Source organism: Sturnus vulgaris, chromosome 1, assembly GCF_052056855.1.
Source record: "Sturnus vulgaris isolate bStuVul1 chromosome 1, bStuVul1.hap1, whole genome shotgun sequence".
Taxonomy (NCBI): domain Eukaryota; kingdom Metazoa; phylum Chordata; class Aves; order Passeriformes; family Sturnidae; genus Sturnus; species Sturnus vulgaris.
The window spans coordinates 88104539-88129707 of NC_142243.1; the positions used below are offsets into that span (position 1 = coordinate 88104539).

The following is a 25169-nucleotide window of genomic DNA, read 5'->3' on the forward strand; positions in this document are numbered from 1 at the left end:
TAGTCAAATTACAAAAGAAAACATAAAGACAATAGACAGTTATGCCAGAGAACATAAGAGCTCATCCCATGATTTTACAGTTAACTTTTTTTGATTAAATTAGAAGAGGATATTTCAGATCACTAAGCTCCGTTTTGGACCACTAACTCAAATGGAAGAAATAAGCTGCCTGGGAGGCAGAGGAAGACCTGAGACCAGAAGTGCCCTGATACCTGTTGGACAGTATAATAATTAAATAAAATGATTTCAAAAATAGTGAAATCTATCACATGTGACTGCTTTAGCAATGGAATGGTGCAGTTTGCTAAGCAAATACACTTACAGAGGAGAGAGTGCACCACCAACAGGATAACAGACTTTTTTTCCCCTCATGAAAGACAAGAGATAAACACAAGAAGTGAGCTCAGCTCTGATACCTGGGAGAAACATCTCATCACGAGGTGGGCACTGAACCACTGGTTTCCCTCGGATACCTGAATTTCCCCAGGCACACCATTTCAAACAGATGTGTCCGACCCACGAGCTCAAGCCCGAGAAAAGGCATGCCTGGACCAACATCATCCCCCACGAAGGGCTTGCAGGCTGCTCCCCTCCAGGAGCCCTCTCTCAGCCCCTTCAAGGTGCTCTCCCTCCCAAGGAGTCACCAGCCAGGCTGTGGCACCAGGCTGCTCACACACAGGTTCCTGCTCAGCAAGGTGACCCAACACCTCTGGAGCAGTGGCAGTGGCACAGGAAGCGTCTGTGAAGAGAAAGTGGCATCACCTCACGGAGCTGGCACATGGCTGGGGGAGCTGCCACATGGAAGCCAATACATGATGTGAACATTGGCTCCTGTGAATGGAGCAGACACTCCCAAGAGACCAGTGTGTTCAGGTACCCACCCCCTGGCACCCCAGCCTCTCACCAGGAGCCCCCAAATTGTGCTGCTCCCCTGAGCCGTCCTTGGGCAATAGCTGCAGCACAGGGACGGGGTTTTCCACCAGATGCCTCCGATTGCACACCCACCAACAAAGGCAGAGGGCATGCCATGCTGCCTCCTGCACTACCCAGCAAAAGGATGCAAAAAGAACAGTTGATTTGCTCTTCTTCAGTGGCAGCAGGAAATGCATGTATTTTAATATTAAAGGCAAAAGTGATTTTAAAAGGACATTTGATTTTACAATTGATTTTGCAGTGATTTGTGGTGAGTTTCTTCAAGAGTCACTGCTGTACACTTATGCTAGTATTAACTTGTTTTCAAGGAGGTAATACAAGGGGTGAGGGAATAAATGCCCTCTTTTTCTGAGATGGATGTGTAAAGAAGCAAGAGAAGCTCATCACCCAGATGCCAAATTTACACCTTCCCCTCCCAAAGCCTTAGACAAGAATTTAACAATAACAAGAAAGGAGCTTCTAATTACCCTGAATTCATGCTTTGTGAATTTACTCCCCTCTGTGCCATGGTAACTGCAGATACAAATCTTGACAGAGAAGGTGGAGGAACACCTATCTGCAGTATAAAAAAAATCCCAAGCCCCTATTTCAGATGTCATACACCCATACAGTTTCAGTCCCTGAGGCATGAGTATGGTGCATCATGGTCTATCTTGAGCAAGGAATCCAATTTCCCAGTCCAGCTCCATAGCTCTTCCAATGCAACTGCACAGCAAGAAGGTCACTGCAAACCTGGTAGTAACACTGCCATTCTTCCATAGGCCACAGAAAAAAACAAAACAAAAAAAGAGGCCTAAAATTAATTTTAAATATTGTAGTACTTCTTGGTTTAGGCTTACTTAAAATTCTTAATTTTTTCTACATCTCACCTTGTAAAACTTCCAATGAACAAAGGCCCCAAGGGAAACCCTATAAAACCCTATACAAATAAAACAGTGGGCTCCTTCCCCGCACTGAATCCATGGAATCCTACCTCGTCAGAGAAATTCAACAGATTGATACACTGAATCCTGAGATTATAAACAGGCTTAAAATAACATGCTTGTCAACTCTGAGATATAACAATGTTTTTTTATTTATATCATGTGGCTTCAGAGGAACACAATAATTTTAAATATGTCCAAAACTGATGATTTGCAAGCTGATACTAAAAAGTTGATACATAAAAATAAAATAAAAAAATATAATAAAAAAAATAATAAAAATGAAACAAAATCCACCAGTTACCTACAAACTATTTTCTTTCAATATGCTATAATTTAAATAATTTTTGGTCTGTTTCTTCTCATTTCATTTTTTTCACTCAATCTTCATTACATTATGTACAGAGCCTTCCAGCTAAACTCAATCAGTTCAGTTCATCTGTCTCCTGTAGCTCACTGCAGATCTCTGAAACAATCTGTCCTAAACACCAATCTACTGTCTTCTCTTTTCATAATTTTTTTCAGAGTTCTGTCAGCTCAAGGGTTTGGAAATTAATCTAATGAGGGAAGTTAAACTTCTACACTGCTATTATGGGTGCCCTCCTGGTAGCCATGCTAACAAGATTCATCACCAAATATAAATGGAAGCATTCTCCGAAAGAAGACAAAGGTACTGTAATGAGCTAGGCAGGAAGCAGGGCCTCTGCTCTCCGCGTAAGATTAGTCAGTGTAAATCATTTTGGCACTAATGGTGGTTTTTTTCTAAGGCTGGACAATGACAACAACATTTATACAAAGCACGAGAATTCATGAATGTCTGGCAGTATTGTCTCCGAAACACAAACAATGTTTGTTTTTCATTCCACACTTTCAATTCAGTACCAGCTGGATTCTGCAAAAACCATGGGTGAGTTCTGATACACCAGATAACCAGCTCATCCCAGTCAGATCCCACAACTGAAGCATGTCAGAAGCAGCACCGACTGTTACTAAACACACTCCTCCTTAGCTACAGAACTAATAACAACATCGCCTCAACCTCCCATGTCTATCCTGAGGCAAATACAGAAGAAAATACATTAAAAGCAAGTAACAACAACAGTGGTGGAGAAAAAAGAGTGCTACACAGCATTATTACTCTGGGCTAAATCTTAGGCACTGTAATACTTCACCTACACTCGTGCTCATTCAAAAGTCTGCCTGTATTTACACAGGCTTATAGTTTTTGGATATGGGACTGTTCCAGTGTGCTAGAAGGGAAGTTTCCACCATGCTGACATTTATTGTCTCTATAAAAATTAATGTATTAGTGACTAGCCAGCAAGGTACAGGACAGCATCCACCTCAAGAGCTGACTGCAGTATGATGCAAGCTTTGGCAGATGCCCTGGATCCCTCCGGTTTCACTGGGAGACAAGTGGTCTGTACATACAGGCAGGAAATCTAATGCCCACCCAATCTGCAACCCAAGCATATTCATCATCTCACTACAGGCAAGACTTCCAACCATCACCAACCAAGAAAGACCAAAGGCTGTTGAGAAAGGATAGCTGTTGGCTAAAACAACCTTATCACCATTTCCTTTCTGCTGCTGGAGCCACTTGGCTGAGGAGCCAGAGGTACCATAAGGTTCAGCTCAGCTCTGTCTGCAAACTGCCGGGATAAAAAGCATCAAGTCCAACAAGAGCTGAGAGCACCTTGAGAAAGGAAGACTTGGTGTGAAAGCACTAATAAAAGAAAGATCACAGACCCACAGCAAAACACATTTATACAGAAACTGACCATCATCCCACAAGTACATACATACAGAAAGCGCCAGCACTGCATGTCTAATACTTCCACGAAAAGGCAAGGTGACAGAATGTACCTTATTTATTCCTGGCTTTAAAATTCTGAATAAGAAGTGGCTATGCAATCTCAAAAAGGACATGTCAAGTGCCAATAAAAAGCACTGTCCATAATAGAAACAATACCTGCTGTTGCCTCCTAACCATGTTCTCACTTCTTCTTGGTCTTTTTGAAGATGGTAAATAATTGTTTTCCTTGTATCTTCACTCCTATCTCTTCCTCTTCAGAAAAGCCATATCGTTTAGACACATTTTTCTTCTTCAAGCCTAGAGGCTTTACTACAGCTTCTGGAAGGCCTGTTCCAGAAATACTTAGACTTAATGGTTATTAAATGCCAAATCCTGGCTGGCTGTTCTTAACTTTATCTAACTTTTATTAGGTATCTGAAGTAGATCTGTTCCTTTACATTAGTGAATACTAGTATTGTTCAGCAAGACAGCTTGTTCTTTCATATTACATTTGATTTATGAAGTATCCTATGGGGAATATGGGAAAGACATCATAGTTCACACTCTTTGCATTTAGTACCTTTACAAAACTTGCCCAATTAGTAGAACCATTGAAAAGTGATAAACTAAATAAGGGCTTAGATATAAAAATACTTATTGTTCAAGTAAGCAAGTTTATTAGCATACCTACACAAAAGCAGTTATTGAACTATTTCTAGGAAAAAATACTATTCCATCTGCACTCAATTTTGTACATTAGTTTCACATGAAACCCTTCTATTCTAAAGACTCCTCACTTCACAGAACTATCTTCTGCTCCCCAATCTTTACAAGATATTCTTTTGAAAGAAGAAGCTGAAGAGTTATAAAGCATCTGCTTGTGCAAAAACAGTGATTCAGCAGGAAACACGTACTTGAAATACCCTTCACAAGAAAGGGCTTATTCACGCGGGGACAGTTGGCAGGGCTATCTCAGCCTCCACTTGAATGCTCTTTTTCCAGTTTGTGTTAAAGGGATTCAGATGCCTGGGAAGAAGCTAATCACCATTTTTATAGGCTGTGGAAAGCAGTCTTGGTTCAGAATTGCAGGTGCTTGTACCAAAAGCTCTCCCAGCGACAAGCAAAGGACCACAAGTTAATGTTCAACAGAAACTGGCAAATCTGCTGCGCTCACTGAGCAATGTGGTCAGGTGTGAATTGCAAGTGCACACATAAAACAACGTAAAAACTATGGCTGCTCAAAGTTCAGCTGCACAACACACTAACGAGAGAAAGGCAGAGAACACCTAACACAGGAATTAGTTTAGCCAATTCTAATCCTTTCACAATTTCTGCTCATGACAATCACAGAAAACCTTAGGTCTCCTAATAGGGTTACATATGCTTAAGTCAGCAAGTAATGTTGCATATAACTAGAAGCAAAAATTGCCACAGTCTGTTGCAAAAGTCTTTATCATCGATGTAATCAAGGTATACCACCAAACATTAATTTGCAGTGGTTCTGCAAGTTGCTTCTGGATACAGGTTTACTCTTTTAAGGTTTAAACCAGTGTGAGTGCCAGCAAGGCTTTAATAGAAAGTAATGGATAACAACGTTTAGTGTAAGAGTAAGAAAAAACCAAAGCAAATAGTGGCCACAGAACACAGAAATCCATTTCATGTTAATAATCTAATCTTCCTATCTATTATGTGACTAATATGACTGTATGGGAGCTACTTCAGACCATGTCACAACTCCCTGAGCTGAAGCTCTTCGTGTTGCATTTTTCTATGTTCTATTCATTAATCTGGAATTCTAGAATATGTGCCAGCTCTAAAAATATTTGTACGTTCAAGTTCTTGGACAAGAATATTTATTTCATATGCTATGAAAAGAGCGTAGATGCTCCTGTTTGGACAGAGCAAATGCTCAAGACCTGGTGTAACACCATGCTTACGGGCACTCCCATTTCCAAGAGGGTACCAAAGCAGCAGGTATCTTGCTTCCCTTCAACACTGCAGAAGGGCAGAATTACTACAGCCCAGCTCAGCATTAAAGGCCAACTTTGAGCATTTAGGTTTCAGTTCTTAACCCAGACCACTAACATAACAGCATCAAGATTGATACTGTACCATGCATTTGCTGCAGCAACAAAACTATAAAGATTTTAGAAATAGTGGATTTGATTGCCGTCAGTCAGCTGATATAGAAGAAAAATCCCAAGCAAACTGTGGATGCATAAGCAATCTTTACTTCAAAAGGTACTGGGGAGAAACATCAACTGGGTCTTGCTTGAGAAACAGGCATTGAATTGCCAGTACCCTCTATGAAAACCATTTTCTTTAAAGACAGCTGTTTCCTAAATTAATTTCTACATTTGTCTCAAAGTGGCTTAGAAAGTGCCACATGTCAGGTGACACTGTATGGATCCTTTTGCAGTATAACAATATTGATAGAGGAAAAGAAAGATCTGAAAAGGAAGTGGGAAAACATCAGGCTGCAAAGCTGGCATTCTGCCATCTAAACACAGTATTACCTATTTCTTCTATAAAAATGTTCTGACTTCAAAAGCAGCAGACACATGCACTGTAACACAGGAACCCAGACCACACAGGATGTGCTCCCCCGCCCAAAATCCCTTGATTAAAGGGGGATGTTTACAAATAGCTTCAGAAGTCACATGTATAGATCTGTTCCACGATTTGCACATCCTGACATAGATGAAAATAATAGAACAAAAATATTATTAATTCTAAAACACATGAAAATTTGAACTTAAAAAATGTGTTCTATGCATGCAAACTACTCACTTCATCTGCTACTGTAAGTTTTGGACTGGATTAATTTGCAACCTGTTGCCTTCTCTTTTCAATTGAAAGCAAAGCTTTAAAAACACCAGAACACTTGGAGCAAGGAAAGGGGAGCAAGTTAAAATAAAACCCTCATTACGCCCTGGGACTTGTTTGTGCAACTTTAATTGTCTTGATAATCTACAAGTAATGAAATTTTAGTATTGCTGCCCTTGACAAATTTTAAAAAGTTGAATTTTTAAAGGGCAAGTTAAGCATGTCATGTTTGGCAAATATTTTAAGTAATATGCTTGTAATCTTTTTTGATTCAATAGTCTTGTTCTATCTGCATTATTATTAGTTGTTGCACTGACGAAACAACATTTAAAGATGACCTTCAAGGACTTGGTTTCAAATTAAACCATCAGGAAGCTGAGGGTAAGAGGGTTCATTGCCTAAAAGAACACTATTATCAATTATTTCAAACCTAAAACAATAAAGCTGAGCTGAACAGTCTCTGTAATAATAGTAACTGCTGTCTTTTAAGTCTCTGAACAGACAGAAATCAGTGAAGATAGAGTTTTAACATTTGTTTTAGCTTTTTGTGAATGGTCCTGTTGAATTACAGAAGCTCAACTAGTACACCTACATTACAACATCTAGTTCAAGGCTATCTGTTCACAAATGAGCTGACTTCTGTCATGAAAAGCATGTGAACATGCTTTTTATTTTTCTTCTCCTACTGCAGACATTGAGCTACAGCCCGTCTTATGGCAGTCTAAGATTTTCTTAAAATGAAACCTTAACATTACAAATGCTGAATTTAGTATCAGTACTCCTCTCCTCCCCACTCATAAAAATAGGAGAATACCCCTATTGCCCAGGCTAGTAATCCTGTCTTGGGCTACAAGGTTTAAGATGCATACAAGTCCTTCGTCACCTTCACTCACAGCTCAAAGGACAGTTATGACAAACACTGATTTCTTCAGCTCTCCTTCTGCAATCATCCAGAACATGTTCTTTTTTCCCCAGTGAGAAGAAGAAATGGCAACATGGAGGCAAAACTATGCCTGCACTCGCCTGAGAAGCCTAGATTTTCCTTACCTTGGTGGTTCAGGGAGATGCGGTTAGATGGCTCTTGGAAACCTGGTTCCACCAGATCCCGCCGACCATGAGCCGAAGTCTGATCTACATTGTCCTAAAAACAGAAGAGCAGAGTATCTTATCAAAACCAGGCATTCTGTACTCTCTGCAAGCTACATTACTTGGCATCAAACCACCAATACAAAACAAAAAAACCCTGCCATGACTCTGAAAGGAGAAACCAATGTCAGAGAAGGTGGGGGAACAGATCACAAGAGGACACTAGGCTGTCACATTAATACGTGTGGCATGGATCCAGAATCAATGACTGTGCTGTTGGCTCATCTGTACACCAGTTTGCGTTTCAAAGGCGAAACAGTGATGTAAATGCACTTCCTAGTTTAACAAAAGTTTCTTCTTGCATCAAATTATGCAGAGGCTTGGGGTTTTGTTTTCTTTAATTCCAAGTCTGTGGCTTAGGGCTTTGTAACTAATTAACTGGACTGAAAGAGATTCAGTAGTGAACTACTAAACCTCAAGAGAAATCAGAAGTTCAGTTTAGATAAACATCCATGGCTCTGGATGCCAACCTGTTGTTTTTTTCATACCAGAATTCTCACAAGCTCAAGTTTCATGAAGTTTTAACACAAACTGAATTTGGCTAAGTCTAAAGTACCACGGTTTCTCACAGATCTTGCCAAAGAAGACAACTGGGAGAAAGCAGGAAAACTGAAATATAAGCAAGAAAATAGAAAAAGCAAGATAAGTCACATTTTAGAAGTATGAGAAGGAGATTTAGAGCAGGTGCATAGTTTTACAAAACTGGCATACCTTTGCATATAGCAGTTAAGGGTGGGTATGGAAAAGTGCACAAAGTTGGCTGCATTGATATATCACCAAGCATAAACTGCAGCAGCGATATACGTGACTATACACATGATCCCACTCTGCCCAGTGTGTGGGCTAAATACACAATGGCATGACCTGCTTTTATGTCAAAACATAGGAACCACCTTCATGGCAAATGACACTGTAATTAAGGCAGAGCAGAAACAAGCACACAGCGAGCAGCAATTCAACTACACTCAACCATGAGCCCTTAGTCCAACACTGACAAAATATAAGCTACTGCTCAAAATCATGATGCTTGGGGACTAGAACTGTATATAGTTATACCGTACATGAAATAAATTATCTCTTCACCAGAGAGACTGTCTCAGCAAATGCTTGAGCTTTGATTCAAGTACTCAAGCACTGCTCTCAAGTGTCATCACCATCGGGGAGTAGTTCAGGAGCCCACAGGCATTTTTAAGACAGAAACTGACAACAGTGGTATGACTAAGGAAGGTTTTTATGAGTAAATACTGTATGATAAGATACAAATGGCATCCATCTGTCTATGCCAGATACAACTGGGACCACTCAAACTTCTGTCTCCATACTGGCTATCTCCCCTTATAGCTCTTTATACTCTTCGCACTGATTTTCACAACACTGGCTGTGGTTTCATGTGCCACATCTTGCTTTTATCATGAGCTTTTGTTATTGCTTCTCAGGAATAAAAAAAACAAAAAAACAAACCACATCAGACCTTTTGTCAGTACAACTGTTTTTGTTCTTACTTTCTTGAAACACAGCAGTATTTGTTAGCTCTTTCACTAGAGCTGATTGAACACTTACTAGGAACAAGCAACTCACATGCTTCTGTTTTCATCAAATCCCTTGCAACCACAGGATATCACATTCTAACATTATTAGTACTTTTGAAGCACTAGTCATTCTCACTAGATTTATCTCATTTTCTTTGGGACACCACACAGCCATCACTGACCTGACCCACATCATCTCCATTTTAAATTTGAAGCAGGAAATTTGGGACTTGCAGCATAAGAAGGCAACTGTAGAAAGGGCATACAAAATTATGAATCTGTTCTCCAGAAAGTGCAGTTTTAATTTTTCCAAGGTGCCAAGGGCAACAGCAGGAAGGAGATGCTTATCTAGGAAGAGTTTCCGTCAAAACTTAAAGCTGAACCTGACTGTTCTCAGTACAAAGGCAAAGAGGAAAGCATCACAGGTATGGATAACTCAGCAGAACATTCCTCCCCAGCCAAGAGCTTTTCTCTGTGCATTTCCCTACATGAAATTCAACATGACCAATTTTTATGGGGTAGTTAAAAACTCACACATGCAGTTTACCAGCATTAGTCCCATTTCCCAGGAAGAAGTCACAATGTCTAACATGGATGCAGTGACATATTGCCTCTTGCCTGGGAAGAGCAACAGGGCATCCCAAGAGAAATAAATGTCGGAACAAAAAAACCAGCTATAAGCTATTTGTCACATACCTAAATGTGTTTTCAGTTGCTCCAACATATGAAAGTCCCTTTTAGAAGGCAAGATTCATAAAGTACCAAGTAGTAACAAAGGTGAAATGGGGCAGAGAGGCGTGATTTTACATTTGGGTTTCCCACAGCAGTAATATACAAACACTTAACTGAGAGACCTTATTTCAAGGTTTCACCTGGCTCCAGGCCCATAACTCTTCAATTAAACCAAACCTTTTTTTTTTAAAACTAGCAATTGCCAAAAATTTACAGGAATAGGATACGCCCTCTCTGGAATCGCCTTACATCTTGTACCAGAAGATGCTGAGAACCACAGGCCTTACTCACAAAGTTAAACCAAAGCCATGGTAAGGTAGATGAAAGTTTTCAGAAGCAGAGGTTACAGTGACTAATGACCGCTGGTGCTGCCCTTATAAAGCTGATGCCCCTGCCTGTTTTGCTCGGTGCAAATGCCTGCCCACAAGATCCAGAGAGTTCTCCTGCAGCTTGAGCAAAACAGGGAGGCAAAGGTTTCCTGCGGACACTGCGGGCCAGCAAAACCCAGGTGCTAAAGCAAAGCGACAGGCCGTGCATAAACAAAGCCACACCTGTTAGAGCAATGCAGGCAGTGGAGGGGAAAAGGTAAGGGCGGTGAGGTTTAAAGAGCCAGGGGTAGTTTCACATGACCCTCCGGAATCTGTTTGTGTCCGTTGTGCACAGACAAACACTGGCACCCAGCCAGCTGCACTGGAGATCACATGCTGGAACAAGGGTAAAAGAAGTAAGGGGAGGGGGGCAGGAAATAAAGTTATATAATTACTCTGTGCCAGCAGCCTTGTTGTTGGGCCCCAGCTCAGGGCTGAGGCCGTGGCCCTCAGCAAGGTGGGCACCTGCTTTGGTCCGTCACCATCCCCCCACTGCAGCTGAAAGCGGCCTCCAAACAAGTCATTTGTTTGCTCCGTGGTTTAATCCCCAGATCTCCCTCCTCTTCCAATAAATGCTCTCAATATGAAATTAAACCATGTTATTTAACTTACTGTACCATCCAGCTATTGTAATATTTTTAGAAGCTAGCTGAGCATTAGCCCTCGTTGACTTTTTGCATGTACTGTTTTCTCTGTCAGTCAGCCTCGGCAACCAAGGATGATTTAATCGAGTTACTAGCAAGAGTGCTGGAAGGACCTGAAGCAGGGTCCTTTAAAGCATTAGCATTTCATAAAGCCAAACACATCATCATTACAGGTCAGATTACAGTGTCCTTTTGCAAACCTATGTTGCATGACACAAAATGTGACATGCTCGCATCGCCTTAAGAGCCAAAGTCCACTCATAGACAGTGTTATCTCTACGTACCAGTAACCAGGACAATCTAGATTTATTTTTCAGTCTATAACCAAGCCTTTCAAGTTGCACTCCTTAAACTATGACATACAATGTTTGCTGCTGTTTGTGCTAGCATGATAAGCATTACAGTTATCTAAGAAAACATTAAATCTCATCTTTTAATCAGAGAATCAGCCAGACATATACTACAGCAGCTCTGCTGTGTGCACATTTGCTCTTTAATCACCTCTTTGGCTCCAAGTGCCATTGTTCCCACCTTCAGTTTAGCTCAGGAGAGTATTTATCAGTATGAGACAGCATTATTAGACAGACCAGTGTGTTGCTACCACTCTACTGCTGCTTCTCTCATCCTAGTTTTTTCAGCAAAGGTTATCTAGTTAGTCATTCAGGGTAATCTTACAGGTAAATAGTGCTTAAAGAAGGGAGGAGGCAGATTTGAATGTACAAATAATGAAGTATCATTTATACTTCCCTTCTGCCTCATTCTTTGTGAAGAAAGGGGTCTAGCATTAGAAGAGAAAGAGCAGCTTTCTGGAGAAGCCTGGAAATCCCCTGAAGGCTTCAGCTTCTTCTAATTTCAGCAGTCTCTGGGAGTTTACGAGATAAAGAAAGGCTGCAAGTGGCAGCACAGCTTCTCGGAAGCTCCTGGGAGCATGGCCAGACTGAGGATGTCCAGACCACCAAGACGACAGTCCCTGGTTTTGGATTTACTGGAGCTGTCTGCAAACCCACACCGCCGTGCCCCTGAACAAAAGGTTCAATTGAGCAAGAGTCACGCGTACTCATGCCAGCAGTCCCGCAGCAACAAATTAAGATCATGACATACTTCTGATGTTTGTACACCGTCCAGCACAACAGAAAGTAAAGTCAGACGTGCTGACGGGTCTCACCGCAATTTAGGAGACTATCAAGGCAGATATGCCTCAGTTTGCAGAGAGGGCACTCCTGCCAAAAGGAGCTCCCTGCCAACCTGGCGGTGCTCCTTCATCACACCAAGGTACAGGTCTTAAAACTAGCTGAGCGTACAGAGAAAATTAGCAAAGTCATTATTTGAATCACCACAGCTTTACTCTGTTTAGGCAACTTGTGTAAAGCAAAATCAAGTACCTTATGTTAGTACAGACCAAGGAAGCTATTGCAGAGGGCTCAAGTGTAAGTCGTTCCCAGGAAAAAAAGCCACTACTAAAATTCACTGAAGAGGTGAACACCAAGGGCTATGAAAAAGTGGACATAGCTCCAGACTTCAGGAGCAGAAAGGGGATACTTTGAGAAATTACACTCCCTCTTTTTATCTGCACCTTGTTGCTCTTAGAAGAAAGACGCATTTCTTTATCTGACTCCTTACTGTCTTTCTTAACATGCCCCTGGAGTTTCCTTAGGCAATGAACAGATTAGACAGCATTTCTTCTGAGGATGCTTCGTAAGATTCCTCACTTTCCAAACAAACAAATGTTTGCATTTCCATAAAGTAACCTCTTGCACTGCTTTTTAAGCTATGCTGATTCTTTATACCATGACTTTGCAGCTTTGGTTTACTTCACGCATCAAATGTACAAAGAGGATAATAGACTCAATTATGCTAAGTGCCAAGTAGCCAGCTATTCATCTCTGTAAACTTTCCTACAGCTTACTGGTATCCACAGCCATCCAGAGTTTCTGCTCACTCAGTTTTACTCTTAGCCCTGTGAAGGCAAACACACAGGATATTACAGAAATAAATCCAATGACATATCCAGACCAATGTTCAAGTTCTAATCCAAACTCCACAGTCCAGATCAATTAGTAGTTCATGTGACGCTCCTCTCTTAAAAACACAGCAGCACACTCCCCTACGAAACAGCTGATTGGTACAATGTATTTTCAGCAAGCTGACACCCCAAAGTTTGAGGAAGTGTATTCCCATTAAGAGTCCTGAGGGAAGTGCAAAGTTCTTGGGTTTGTCCAAAGTCACTGCTTTGCAATGACTTCAAATTTACCCCAACAGAGTGTGACTGTTTTACTGTTTTCTGCCAGAGTGTTTAACACGTCATACAAATAAAGAAAACACAGGCTTTGCACACTAGGCAAAAAACCTTAAAGCACATTCTCAGACAACCCACATATTACATAATTAAAGACCTGTAACCTGGTTTCCTGCCTCTTAACTACAGTCATTTGACTAGGTAAGAGCCAAGTGAAAGGCTCAGTAAGTCAACAGAGTAACTGTGAACCTAGAATTTTAGCATTCCCATTGCTAAGAGAGCTTGTACAAACAAGGGCTTAAAATAAAGCCACTTAGCTTTGTCAAAAGTTGGGCTCACTCTCTCTCTCTCTCCTGAAGTAGCAAAGCCACTAACTGTAGGAATCCTGATTTTGCAGTACTGGCTGTCAAGACTGGGAGCAATAACCCTAGAGACCAAGAACAAACAAGCCAGCTCGGGATTACAGGAGCAGCAAAGGCAGCAGCAAGCACACTCCTCCCGAAACACCACAGCACCTCCGATCCTCAGTGCCACAAATCACTGAAAACACACGATAACCTGGCAGGGCACACAGACCTGTTGTGATCCACACATTCCTACAATCCCCAGCAGACTTACCAGCCCACCATGCAACATATACATTAGATACAACACAACGGGAATTAGCAAAGGGAGAAGGAAAATGAGGCTGACAGACAAGACAGACCTGTGTCCGTGGTCCACGTCTCTGCAGTGGCAGAGAATTTGTTAAATGAATCACAGGAATTATATTACGTCCCATGATACAGGGGAAGGCAGAAAGGCTTGTCAGTCTGACCTTGGAGAAACTTATCTCCTGACCCCCTCTGGGCTTTAGCAACTCACTGATCAGAAAAACCTTCAAGTCTAAAAAAACCTGGGGGTTTGAGCCCTGTTGTCAACACTGACACCCCATAATAGTGTGCATGCCCCAGGCCACTGAAGTGTTTCTTCCTAAAAGCTATAACCCAACACAGTTATACAAGCCACTGCTATAGCTGAGCCAGAAACTTATTTTTCTGAAGGTGCTTCAGATTTATTTTTAGGAGTCCAGTTATGTGACTTATCACTACCTGCAGTGCAATTATTATCAGGGCAAACCAAAAACCACCATCACCCAGCTTCTTCCTGTCACCCCTGCCCCAACTCCCAGTGTCTCTTTGGCATCCAGGAAATTAATTAATTAATTAATTAATGCAGCCTAGCAAGAGCTGGACCACAGCTAGCAACCCCCAAGAGTATCTGGTAGCAGCTGTTTACTCCTAAAAGGCTTTTCTCCAGTAAGGCAGGAGTGAGCATAGTGAGTGTTAGCTGACAGCTCCAGGAATGCACTTTTACAGCATGCATACAGGCTAACATTAGAGATTCAGCTTCTCTAGGCTGATCTTTGCAAAACTGGCATTAGCAGGGCTTTCAACACTCCTGAACCCAAAATCTGGCAAGAACTCTCTCACTAGAAGCAGTCCTCTCTTAGTAGGAACCAACCACTTCTGCAAAAATTGTGCTGTCTCCCTGTCCTCTGCACAGAGAAACTGGATAGTATACTTCACAGTATGCACTTTTTGGACCAGACTGCCATTTATTATGGTAGAAGAAAATTCAATGCATCATGGTTGCTGTCTTTTAATCAGCTAGTAATGAGGGAATCCAACTGACAGGCTTAGAAATGCTAAAAGCTTTGTTCTATTTTTAATGACACTAAAACCACCGTGGCTGTTAGCGACAGTTTACATAGTTTACAGCTAAAATAAAGTCTTGAAATACAGAAAAGAAACAATTGCACAAAATTCTCAGTGAAAGCAATCACTCCTTAGAGGTGTCTTCACCTATAAAGTACTTAGAAAAATGAAGTATTTACTTACTGATAAAGTGTCCTTTAACCTCTTTTTTAAAAACAAACTAGGTTTCTTTTCATTTCTAACAAAACACCACTGAATAAATGAAGTTTTCATATTAGGAAATTCTTCACAGTAGGAAAGTCCCATGCTTACATGGAAATTTTGTTTCTTCTGCTGGAGCCCACAGAACTTGGTATTGTATCTCTAGCTTCTACTTAATTGTAAATTAGCCTTACCTCCAAAGCAAGGCACTCTCACTGTCGAGGGACTACTACTAACAAAGGTACATGTTCAAAGCTACATCCTTTGCTACATGTTCTGAGCTCTTTGGTTTTGGTCAATACTGACTAAAGCATTAAAGTCCCTGAAAACTCTGGTTTTTGTGAGAGTGAACCATACTTTTCAATAGAAATTGAATTTAAAAATTGAGTTTTGTTACCATGAGAAAGTATAACCTAAAGCAGTATGTCATATTCCTCTTTTTTTAAAAGAGGCTTTTCAGTGAGATCTTATATCAAAGAACTGACACTTAACAGACTACACTACTTAAGCCAAAAGCACAAGTTCATACATGTTAACTACTATACTGGATGGTACTCACGCAATCTAAGGGAGTAATGCAACCCACAACAATGTGTTGGTGCTCATAAAACCTTTAACCTATTCAAGAATCCTTACCAGGGTCACTTTCCATGTGTTGTCCAAGTTTCTGAAGTGCACAGTCAGACTATTCCTTCTTTATCAGAAGGACAAAAAGAAACATAACGGGAATGAATATTTGTACCCTGGTGCATTAGAAAATTTCAGCGTCACACACTTGCTAACATACCTGTCCAATCTGAGAAAACATCTTCAAAATTATTTCCTTTAAGTTTGTATTTAAAAAAAGAAAAAAAAATCTCATATATTCTTTTGGGGGAAGCTGTAATACAGAAAGGTACAGGATACTTGATCCTTTCCAGCACAATCCTCCCAATGCTTAGACCTGTGAAATACAAGGTAGCTCATCTGTTCTACTTGTCATCAAATCTACTACAGCTTTGGTTATAGCAGCACTGCTGGCCAGCTGCTTCCAAGAACACTGGCTTTGGGAGTCAGGTTTTGACAGCATCCTTCTACCACGTGGACAGGAGATGTTCTGCAAAATGCCTCGGACAGTCTGTCCTAGCACAGGGCTAATGATGCCCTGAATTAACCTTGGAAGGCTCAGTGCTTGAAAGGATGAGCTGGTGGACTTTGGACCTGGCACTAGAGCAACACATTTGTGTGTCTCAGGCCAGAGGAGGGAGGAGAGAAGGGAAGATGCCACCTACGTTGAAGGAACCACTGTTTCCATACAAGTGCATTCTCTTCAGGAATTTATATTCAAATCCCTATGCTTTGGGAAGTGGCAACCATGGCCAGATAACCTATATTACATTTAAGTGTATGTAAGCTTGTAGCTAGGAAGCCCTAGATATCAAGACAGATGAAACTCAACAAAGGAAAGCAAGGAGCATGAAACACAAAGGTATTTATACCATCTGAATGTAGGTCTGCTCTCTTACCAGCAATAGTGCTACCCCCCTTTTGTCTTTGTGATGGTTCAAACTGAGAATCCAAACGGGCCATCAAGTCAAGATGGTTCCTCACAGCCCTTGACAGAAGTGATAAAATGATAAACCTCTGTGAGGAAGGCGCCAGTGTGCCCACACAGACCATTAAAATTTACTGGATGTCAATAAGCAAAGTAACTCTCACCTGCCAATGAAATAGCTTTTCAGGTCTTCAAACTTGTAATTGGACCAATTTCAAGAGTCCTGTTGAACAAACTCATACAAGACTACCTTGCTACCCTTCCTTGCTTCAACTATTAGCAACATGGACCTCATCACTCTACTTTCTAGCCAATTTGTACAACTGCTGAAATTTAGGGTGTGCTTGGCACCCCTCCCCTCCTTCCCAACAGTGATCCTTGGCACTAGATGCATAGTTAACTAGGTCTAGAAGTGCCTGTCCCATCTGGCCAAACTTATGATCCTAATTACCTGGACCACGCACCTTTCTGCTCAGATAAAGATTCATTCTCCTGTTACACAGTGCCCTCTGCCCCAGAGCACACTGCTCACTTCAGACAAGGGCATTTGTAGTTCAGGTGACTTGCTCTCAATGCAATTCAATACAGAATTAACTCTTTACACATCTCTAAGACAGTAAGCCTTACAAAAAAAAAAAAACAAAAAAGACATTTCAGAATCTCAGATATGGGAAAAATGTTTATACACTTCATTTGACTGCTCTATACCCTACTTAAACCCCTAAACCTCACAGAAATCACAGACACCAGTCTAAGGCATAGTAATTTTTCACAATTAATAACCCAGCATCAGATCTTGTATTCGAACAGACTGCTGTGTTCTCCCCTAACCAAATATCAGGGTTACAGTCAGAGCAAATCAGTAATGTAGTTTATGCAAAAAAAATGTCGGAGTCTAAGAGTCTGGAATATATGGGTACTTAAAATAGTTGTTCTGTACTGCGTATTTAGCAGTAAGGGGTTACTTTGCAAGCCTTCAGAACAGGGGGAAAAAAACCTAACAAACTCAAATCCCATATCATTACCAACAGAACAACATGCCTGAATGTCTGCATTTATTTCCTTAATCATGTATGAATCTCATCATACCTGTGCAGCTCTAAGAAAGTCACATAACTGCACCTTTCACAGTGTTGTTCAAAACAGTTTTCCTGAAAAAAAAATCCTCACAGTGATGCTCTATCAGACTTCATTAAGTTGCCAACCCCAAGTGTTAGTACACAATGGTTGGTTAGCACACAAAATTTCTAAAACAAATGATCTTGCAGCCAGCATTACAGAAATACCTACATAGAAACTGTCAATTCATAACAGTTGGAAAAGGAAACAAAAATTAAGACTAACCAGAGGAGCCATCCTGACTATTTCAGTGCATCACTGTCTTACTCCAATTTCTCAAAATGAAAGAAACTTACAGGGCTCATTATAGGGCCCAGCCCTCTTGAGTATCTTTACTGATGATCTGGATGAGGGTATCAATTGTACCCTCAGTAAATTCATGGGCAACACCGAGTTGGGTGGGAGAGCTGATCTGCTGGAGTGTAGGAAGGCTCTGAAGAGAGATCTGGATCAAAGGGACAATTATATGAGGTTGAACAAGTCCAAGTGCCAGCTCCTGGACTTAGGTCACAATAACCTCATGTAACACTCCATGCTGGGGAAGAGTGGCTGGAAAGTTGCCCAGCAAAAAAGAACCTGGGGGTGCTGGTCAACAGCAGCCAAACACGAGCCAGCACGTGCCCAGGTGGCCAAGAAGGCTGATGAGATTCTGGCTTGTATCAAACAGGCCAGCAGTGCCAGGGCAGTGACCATCACCCTGTACTCGGCCACACTTGGAGTCTCTGTGTCCAGTTCTGGGCTCCTCACTACAAGAAAGACACTGAGGTGCTGGAGCCAGTCCAGAGAAGGGGAACAGTGCTGGTGAAGGGTCCAGAGAGTGAGTCCTACGACAAGTGGCTGAGGAAGCTGGGATTGCTCAGCCTGCAGAAAAGGAGGCTCAGGGGTGACCTTATCACTCTCTACAACTGCTTGAGAGAAGGCTGTAGCCAGGTGGGGGTCAGCCTCCTCTCCCAGGAAACCAGCGACAGGATGGGAGGACACAGTCTCAAGATGCACCAGAGGAGGTTCACGTTGGACATCAAGAGGAATTTCTTCATGAAAAGGGCTCTTAAATACTGGGACAAACTGCCCAAGAAGGTGATGGAGTCACCATTCCTGGAGGTGCTCATGACTGGACATGGAGCTTAATGCCATTGTGTCTAGTTGACAGGGTGGTTATCTATCAAAGGTTGGACTCAATGATCTTAGAGATCTTTTCTAACCTAAATGATTCTGATTTTCTTCATCTTCATTACCTTTAGAAAAATAAGTATCTAGGTTTGACTACAGTAAAATCCAAGCACCTCAAAGGTACTTTTTAGCCTGGGAACTTCTTTCAGTGCTCTGCCTAGTTTACTTACCTCTAACTTTCAAAAATACAGGTACCATATGAAATATGCTTCATTGTTACACTTGTTATAGTACGTATAAAAATATATACTTGTATCCATCCATCTCAAGGTAGTGGCTGTCATGTTTTCCTTTCCTTGAGCAAAGGGAGTTAATTGCAAGTAGCTCTACCAGTTATCCTGCATTAAGAAGATGGCTTTATCAGAAAATCTTTATTGACTTAACATTCTCTGAAGGAAGAAAATTTACAAAAGATCAGCAATTTGCATTTAAATAGTAACAAATTACATGTAAAATTGCACGCTGTCCCAGAAAACATAATACAAAGTATAAATCTTCAGTTTTTGCAGAAGCTGGCACACTAAAAGCAAGCACGTCAATCACCTCTTCATGCTTGGAAGGGTTTCTTTTTGTTTTTTTCTGTTTTAAAGCAGTTCACAGTTTAAGTGTGTCAAGTGACCACTTATTTTATACAGCTCCTCCCCACTTCTTTTAACACCTACTGGACACAACCAAGGAAGTTATCCACAGCACATCAGAACATAAACTGAGGCACATCTACATGGTTAGCAGCAGCTGCTTTAATTGCACACAAGCCTCTGAGGCTACATTAAAGCCTCTACAGATCAAAAGGGTTTCACAACTACCAGAAAGCTACTAGAGGAAGGTCTGGTGTGCCAAACACTGCCAAGGGAGCATATGAAACAAAACAAGCAAACCACCTCAAAACAAGACCTGCCCAGGTAAAGGGTCTCAAAAAAAAAAAGGAGATTTGAACAGAGATTGCAAAGCTGGTCAGCCAGAAGAAAAGTTCAAGAAATCCCACAGTTGTAATAAATCCACATGTGCAATGTTTGATCATGCTGGCTTTAGCAACACTGGAACACTACTGCTATCAACCGCAAGAACATCTCTGCAAACGGATTTCACTGTTCGCTCCAAGAAAAGATGGGATACAATCAGATGAGCTGTTGTTCAATCAGTATTGAAGTGGTGTTTTTTCTCTTCTGTGAAACCACTGCTGGAGACCAGGGAGGGGAAGTAACTTGTTTACCTTGCAGTTCAAGGGCCTGGCAGCTTGCACATGAGCAGCTACCACACTTCAGCTGAATGGTGATTAATTCAGAGTGGTACCTTTAACAGCACAACCAGTATTTATTGTACTGCTTCCTCTAGTTTTCAGCTATTCTTTCTAACCCAAAAACGCAGGTCTATGAAATAAAAGGCAGTAGAAAAGATCCCTGCTGAGATTGAAGTCAAATCAGAGATGGGAAAAAGAAAAAAAAAAAAGGAATAATAGGATGAGGAGGAGAAGAGGAAAAACTTTGAACTAGGCTTCAGAATCAAGCTGTGGGTGAGAGGAATGGGCCACCTTCTGGATACAGATAAAGAGGAGACTACTTATTTAGCTAAAACAAGAAAATTAACTATGACAGATAACCTAGAAGTTCTTTAACACACCACAGTACTGAAAGCATGTGTGTAATCTTACATCATAATAATATGTTATTGTGTCTGAAACATCCCTGTTTCTGAAGATGCTACTGGTACAGTCAACAGAGGAGAAGTTTCTGTTCTTGTGGTTTGGGTTTATTTTAATCTTCAGGGCAAGTCATACTCAAAAGATACGCTGTCAGAAAACTATTTCTCCAACTTGCTCTCATCCAGCACAGCAGTTATGGTTTGTGACTTAACCATGCACACACTTCGTGTTCAACAGTGAGAAGCTTGTTATAATTCCAACGACAGAGGACTCCAGAAAAAATAAGATTACAAGAGATGCCTTTTTTTAGAACGTCTCCAGCACAATTCAGTTAGCCCTTTTGCTCACATCATGGCAAAACATAATGCATTTCATGCAGAAATCTCACCAGCAAATACATAGGAAAGAATTTCTTCCATCAAATTTGTAACACACTGCCTTATATACTTCTATATGGTCAGAAGTAGAGAAACAAGCCCTCTGAAGTCTTAATTCACATTTTCCTTAGAAAACAGGCTCTACAAATGCTTCCAGCTACAAAACACGGTGACTATCTCAAATATTGGCATTTATATTTGAGTTTAACAACTCCTTGGGTCTGTCCTAAATTCGAAAAGGAAAAAAAAATTCACCTGACTTGAAAGGGCATGTGTGGTTGAGTAAACATGTTGTTTTTACAAATGGATTATTTATGTATGTATGTATGCAACATGTGTGTTACATATGATCCTGGAGCTACCTTCTGCAGAAATCTTTCCAAAAGGTCATGACAAGAGGTCTTGGTGGTGTGGCCAAGAAGAATGAGCCCAAGAAAGAGTTCTGGAAGAAGGAGGATATGCAGAGGGGGAACAGGGTATGAGCACACTGAAAGACTGTGCAGGATAAAAGGGCTTCACCCAACCAGGTGGCAAGAGACCCAGAGCCCACAGAAGGTGATGAGGAAAGATGACCCATGGAAGTGGACTAGCCACAAATACAGTTAACTGTCTCCTGACATTATCATTGCCAAGATGTCTTCCTGAAAGACCCCGTCATCTCCTTCCAGGAGAGCTAGAACATCTTCTCCCAAGCTCCCCAGGCCTGAATATCTCTCCATCAGCCTGAACATAACCACTCAAGAAAATCCTGGGAGGCCAGGTCTCTCTTCCAGAGATGGAAGAGGTAGAAAACCCATAGGCAGGAAAGGGAGATGTTAGCCTTGCCAGGCTAGGCATGTACCCTTCACAATCAATAAAACAGTTCACACATTTGAAGGCTTTCATCAGCCCTGCTCCCTGACCTGCACTGCCTCCATACTCTCCAGGCATGCAGGTGGCATCTCCTCTGCAATGGGCCCACATTGGAGAGGAAAGGGGAACATCTGGCCCAATGACTCAGAGCCAGAGGTAGTCATGACCAAAGGATAGTAGCATCCAGTCAGATCTGAGGGTGGGTGCTCATAAGCCACTCAGCAAGGGGGAGCTTCCCTACACCATCCCAAGGACAGTCCTGGGGAGATATAGCTGGCACTAAGTCCTTGGAGAGGGCAGTATGAGACAGTCCACTTGGATGTAAGCCTTGTGAGAGAGAGTAAACATCAGGGAAGCCAGGAGAGTGCCATGACAGGAGACCAAGTACCAACAGCCTGGAGGGGAAGCCACAAAGGGCAGCACTGGGACTGGAAATACCCTAACACAACTGGCTACCACCTCTAGGTTCTCCTTTGCTTCTGTCACACTGCCAAGTCCCTCAATACTTCTCCCCAAAAGAAACACTCACCATCTTTAAGAAGATTAATGCTCAGAGTAACTGTGTTGCTCAAACCAAATGAGTCCATTTTTGCAGCCAAGTGCATGGGATGGGGAGAAACTTGACAAAAATCAGCTAAATCATGTTTCTGATCCACTCACAAGCACACAGTACCACTCCAGCTGCAGCCAGCAGCAGACAACACAAAGATTTCTGGAGTGGGTTGAAGATAACTTCACAAGTGATCAGTGAGCCAAACGGAGAAGCATTTTCCTGCTTGACCAACAAGCTGGCAAAGTCAACTGACAGACAAAGAAGAGCCATTTGGGGAGGAGGAGGTTGATGGCAGTGGAGATGATGCAGAGGTAACAGTAATGAGTAAGCAAAGAGAGCAAGACTACCAGTAGAATTACAGTCCTGGACTGTGGGAAAGCAGATTTTTGGTCTGTTGCATGCAAGGTTCCTATGACAAACTTTTCTAAAGAGCCCAGGTACCCAGGGCAACAATCTGATCTTGCAGGACAGCTTTCTCAAACCTCAAGAACAGTCCATTGTGGCATGCAGGAAGCCACAGGGAAATGGCAGAAAAGCAGCTGAATGGACTGCTGAATCTCCTTCCTCAGCTTAAATGCTGAACACAAAGAAGGCTGAAGCAGGAAGAGGTTAGGCAGAAAGAACACAGAGATTGTGCACATGCAGAAGAGCTGGAGCAAGCAAAGGATGCCAAGAAAAAACAACTGTTATACAGGCATGTAAGGACAAAAGGATGGCTAATATTAGTTTAGTTTTCTCAGTTGTGCACAGGATCCAGCAGATGAGGATACAGAAGACCAATGATTTTTTGCCTCAGTTTTTCCCAGTTCCTCCTCACATCTCCCAGTTCTTTGAGCACAGTGTCAGCATCTGGAGGATTGAACCATTACTCACAGCAAAGGAAAGTTAAGGATCAGACAAGCTAACTAGGAGCAGATAGGATGCATTAGAAGATGCTAAGGATGCTAGCCAATACTATGCTAGCAAGGCTACTCTCTCTTATCTTCAAAAGAGTAAGTCACTAATCAGAGAATGATCCTGGTGACTGCAGAGGCAGAAAACAGAGTCCTCTTCAAAACAGGTGAGGATGACAATATAAACAACCAGAAGCTGGTGAGCCTTGACAAGTTGGCAAGAGTATGGAGCAAGTCCTTCTGAAAGTCACTGCCAGAAACTTAAAGGACAGGAAAAAAATGGAACTCGTAAATCTATGATGGCTGTTCCAAAGAACAAGTCAAACTTGTTTGCAGTTTTATACCATTTGTAGTAAGGGTCTTGTCTCTCAAGAAACCAAAACACTTACACAGATCCTAGGTGATTGTGCTGCCTTCTGATTTCATCTAGCTGCACATACTAGGTTTCTTCAAACACATAGTTAAAATTTTACAATATGGGACAATCATATTGGATTTCTGGAACATCTATTTCCATTAGAAGAGCAGGCACTTCATTTGTACTCCCCACAGCCCAAAGCAACCTGCCTCAATATAGCTGAAGGCTGTAGAAAAGTCAGCTGAAAACTTGAGAAGAACCTACTGCAACAGCATAAAATTCATCAAAAATACCTCTGTGCCTCCACTGAAGTATCAATTCTACAAATCTCACATGAGCTGAAATAATGGCCTGTCACTCTCCTACAACTAATAGCTTCAAGAACTTCTTCAAGAAAGATGCCAACACTGCTTTGTCAGAAACCCCCTCCCTGAACTGTACAGAAGTATTCACTATTCTGGGGAACTTGCCAGCATGACAGTATTTACTGTATGACTAATATGCATTAATGAAGCACAAATGGACAACTATTTACTTGTGCTAATAACTAAAGCGCTTTATTAGAGCTAAGGCCTCTAGCATGAAGGATTGCCAGGCTCCCCCACTTGCCAAAATTATGTCAAAAAATGGAGCCAACGTGTAAGGCATCAAGAGCTACAGCCAGTGTGTAGCAGAGTCTTAAGTCATTGTTTAACATTCAGCTTGCAAAGGACCAGCATGCTCCAAAACCACTGGCTGTTTCCGAGGGCTTGTCTTTTCATTGTAGAGGCTAGAATTTCAAATATGCACACTGGTCGTACCAGTACACAGGCCAAAGCTATCTTAAAATAGCAGTAAAGCCTGAGAGTTTTGCTGAGCATTTGTGTTCTACCTTTGACTGCTCACTGTTCTTTCAAAACCAGAAATAAAAACACTCTATCTTAATGCCTCAGATTAAAATATCAATACTATCTAGCATAAAAGGCCATTAATACCAATAATCTGGCCCACTGTTCATGAAGGACTCCTGAAAACTGATCAATTTGGTAAAATTCCATCCTGAAAAAGCAAAGTCAGCTGAACAAGAACAAAGTCCTTTCTCTGTGCAGCACTTTCCATCCCACCTCTCCAAAAAGGGAACATACCTGCAACACTAGGAATGAAACTGGCAGAGTTTTGTGGGAACCTAACAATAACTTTTTAAAAAAACCATTTCAGATTACATTATATTAGGAATGGAATGAGAAGTTCTTAGGGGATGCAAAAAGAGCAGGTAAAGACTGTTTTCAGTCATAGCTAGTACTAGGTGGACCTGATATATTTATTCCTAGCTTTACAGAGTAAATGGCACCTTCACCACACCAAAGCCACGGTGAGTTCAGGCTCTCCACTCTTCTTTCAATCAGCAGCTTCGGTTTGGAGTAGAAAATCTGCAAGTCTAGAAACAAGGTTTCTGCCATGAGGCATCACATGAATAATAAAAGACTAGAAACTGAACTCACAGTTTCTTTCTAGAAACAGGAAAATTCTCAGATTTGATCACACAAACAGTTTCATGCAGAATCACAGGATCTGGGATGGTTGGTTGAAGGAGTTTTTCCCTCCCCTCTTCTTTAACTTAAAAAAATATGTATAAATAAGTGCTTACAAAATATTGTCCTT

General features: G+C 41.5%; 1 protein-coding gene across 1 annotated transcript in view; it reads right to left on the reverse strand.

Moving 5' to 3' along the window:
• GRB10 (growth factor receptor bound protein 10) overlaps nucleotides 1-25169 on the reverse strand; it is a 142301-nt gene that overhangs the window by 74903 nt on the left and 42229 nt on the right. The window contains exon 3 of the mRNA XM_014872283.2: nucleotides 7525-7618. Within this exon, the coding sequence (XP_014727769.1) occupies nucleotides 7525-7618 (94 nt within the window). The remainder of the gene's footprint in view (nucleotides 1-7524; nucleotides 7619-25169) is intronic.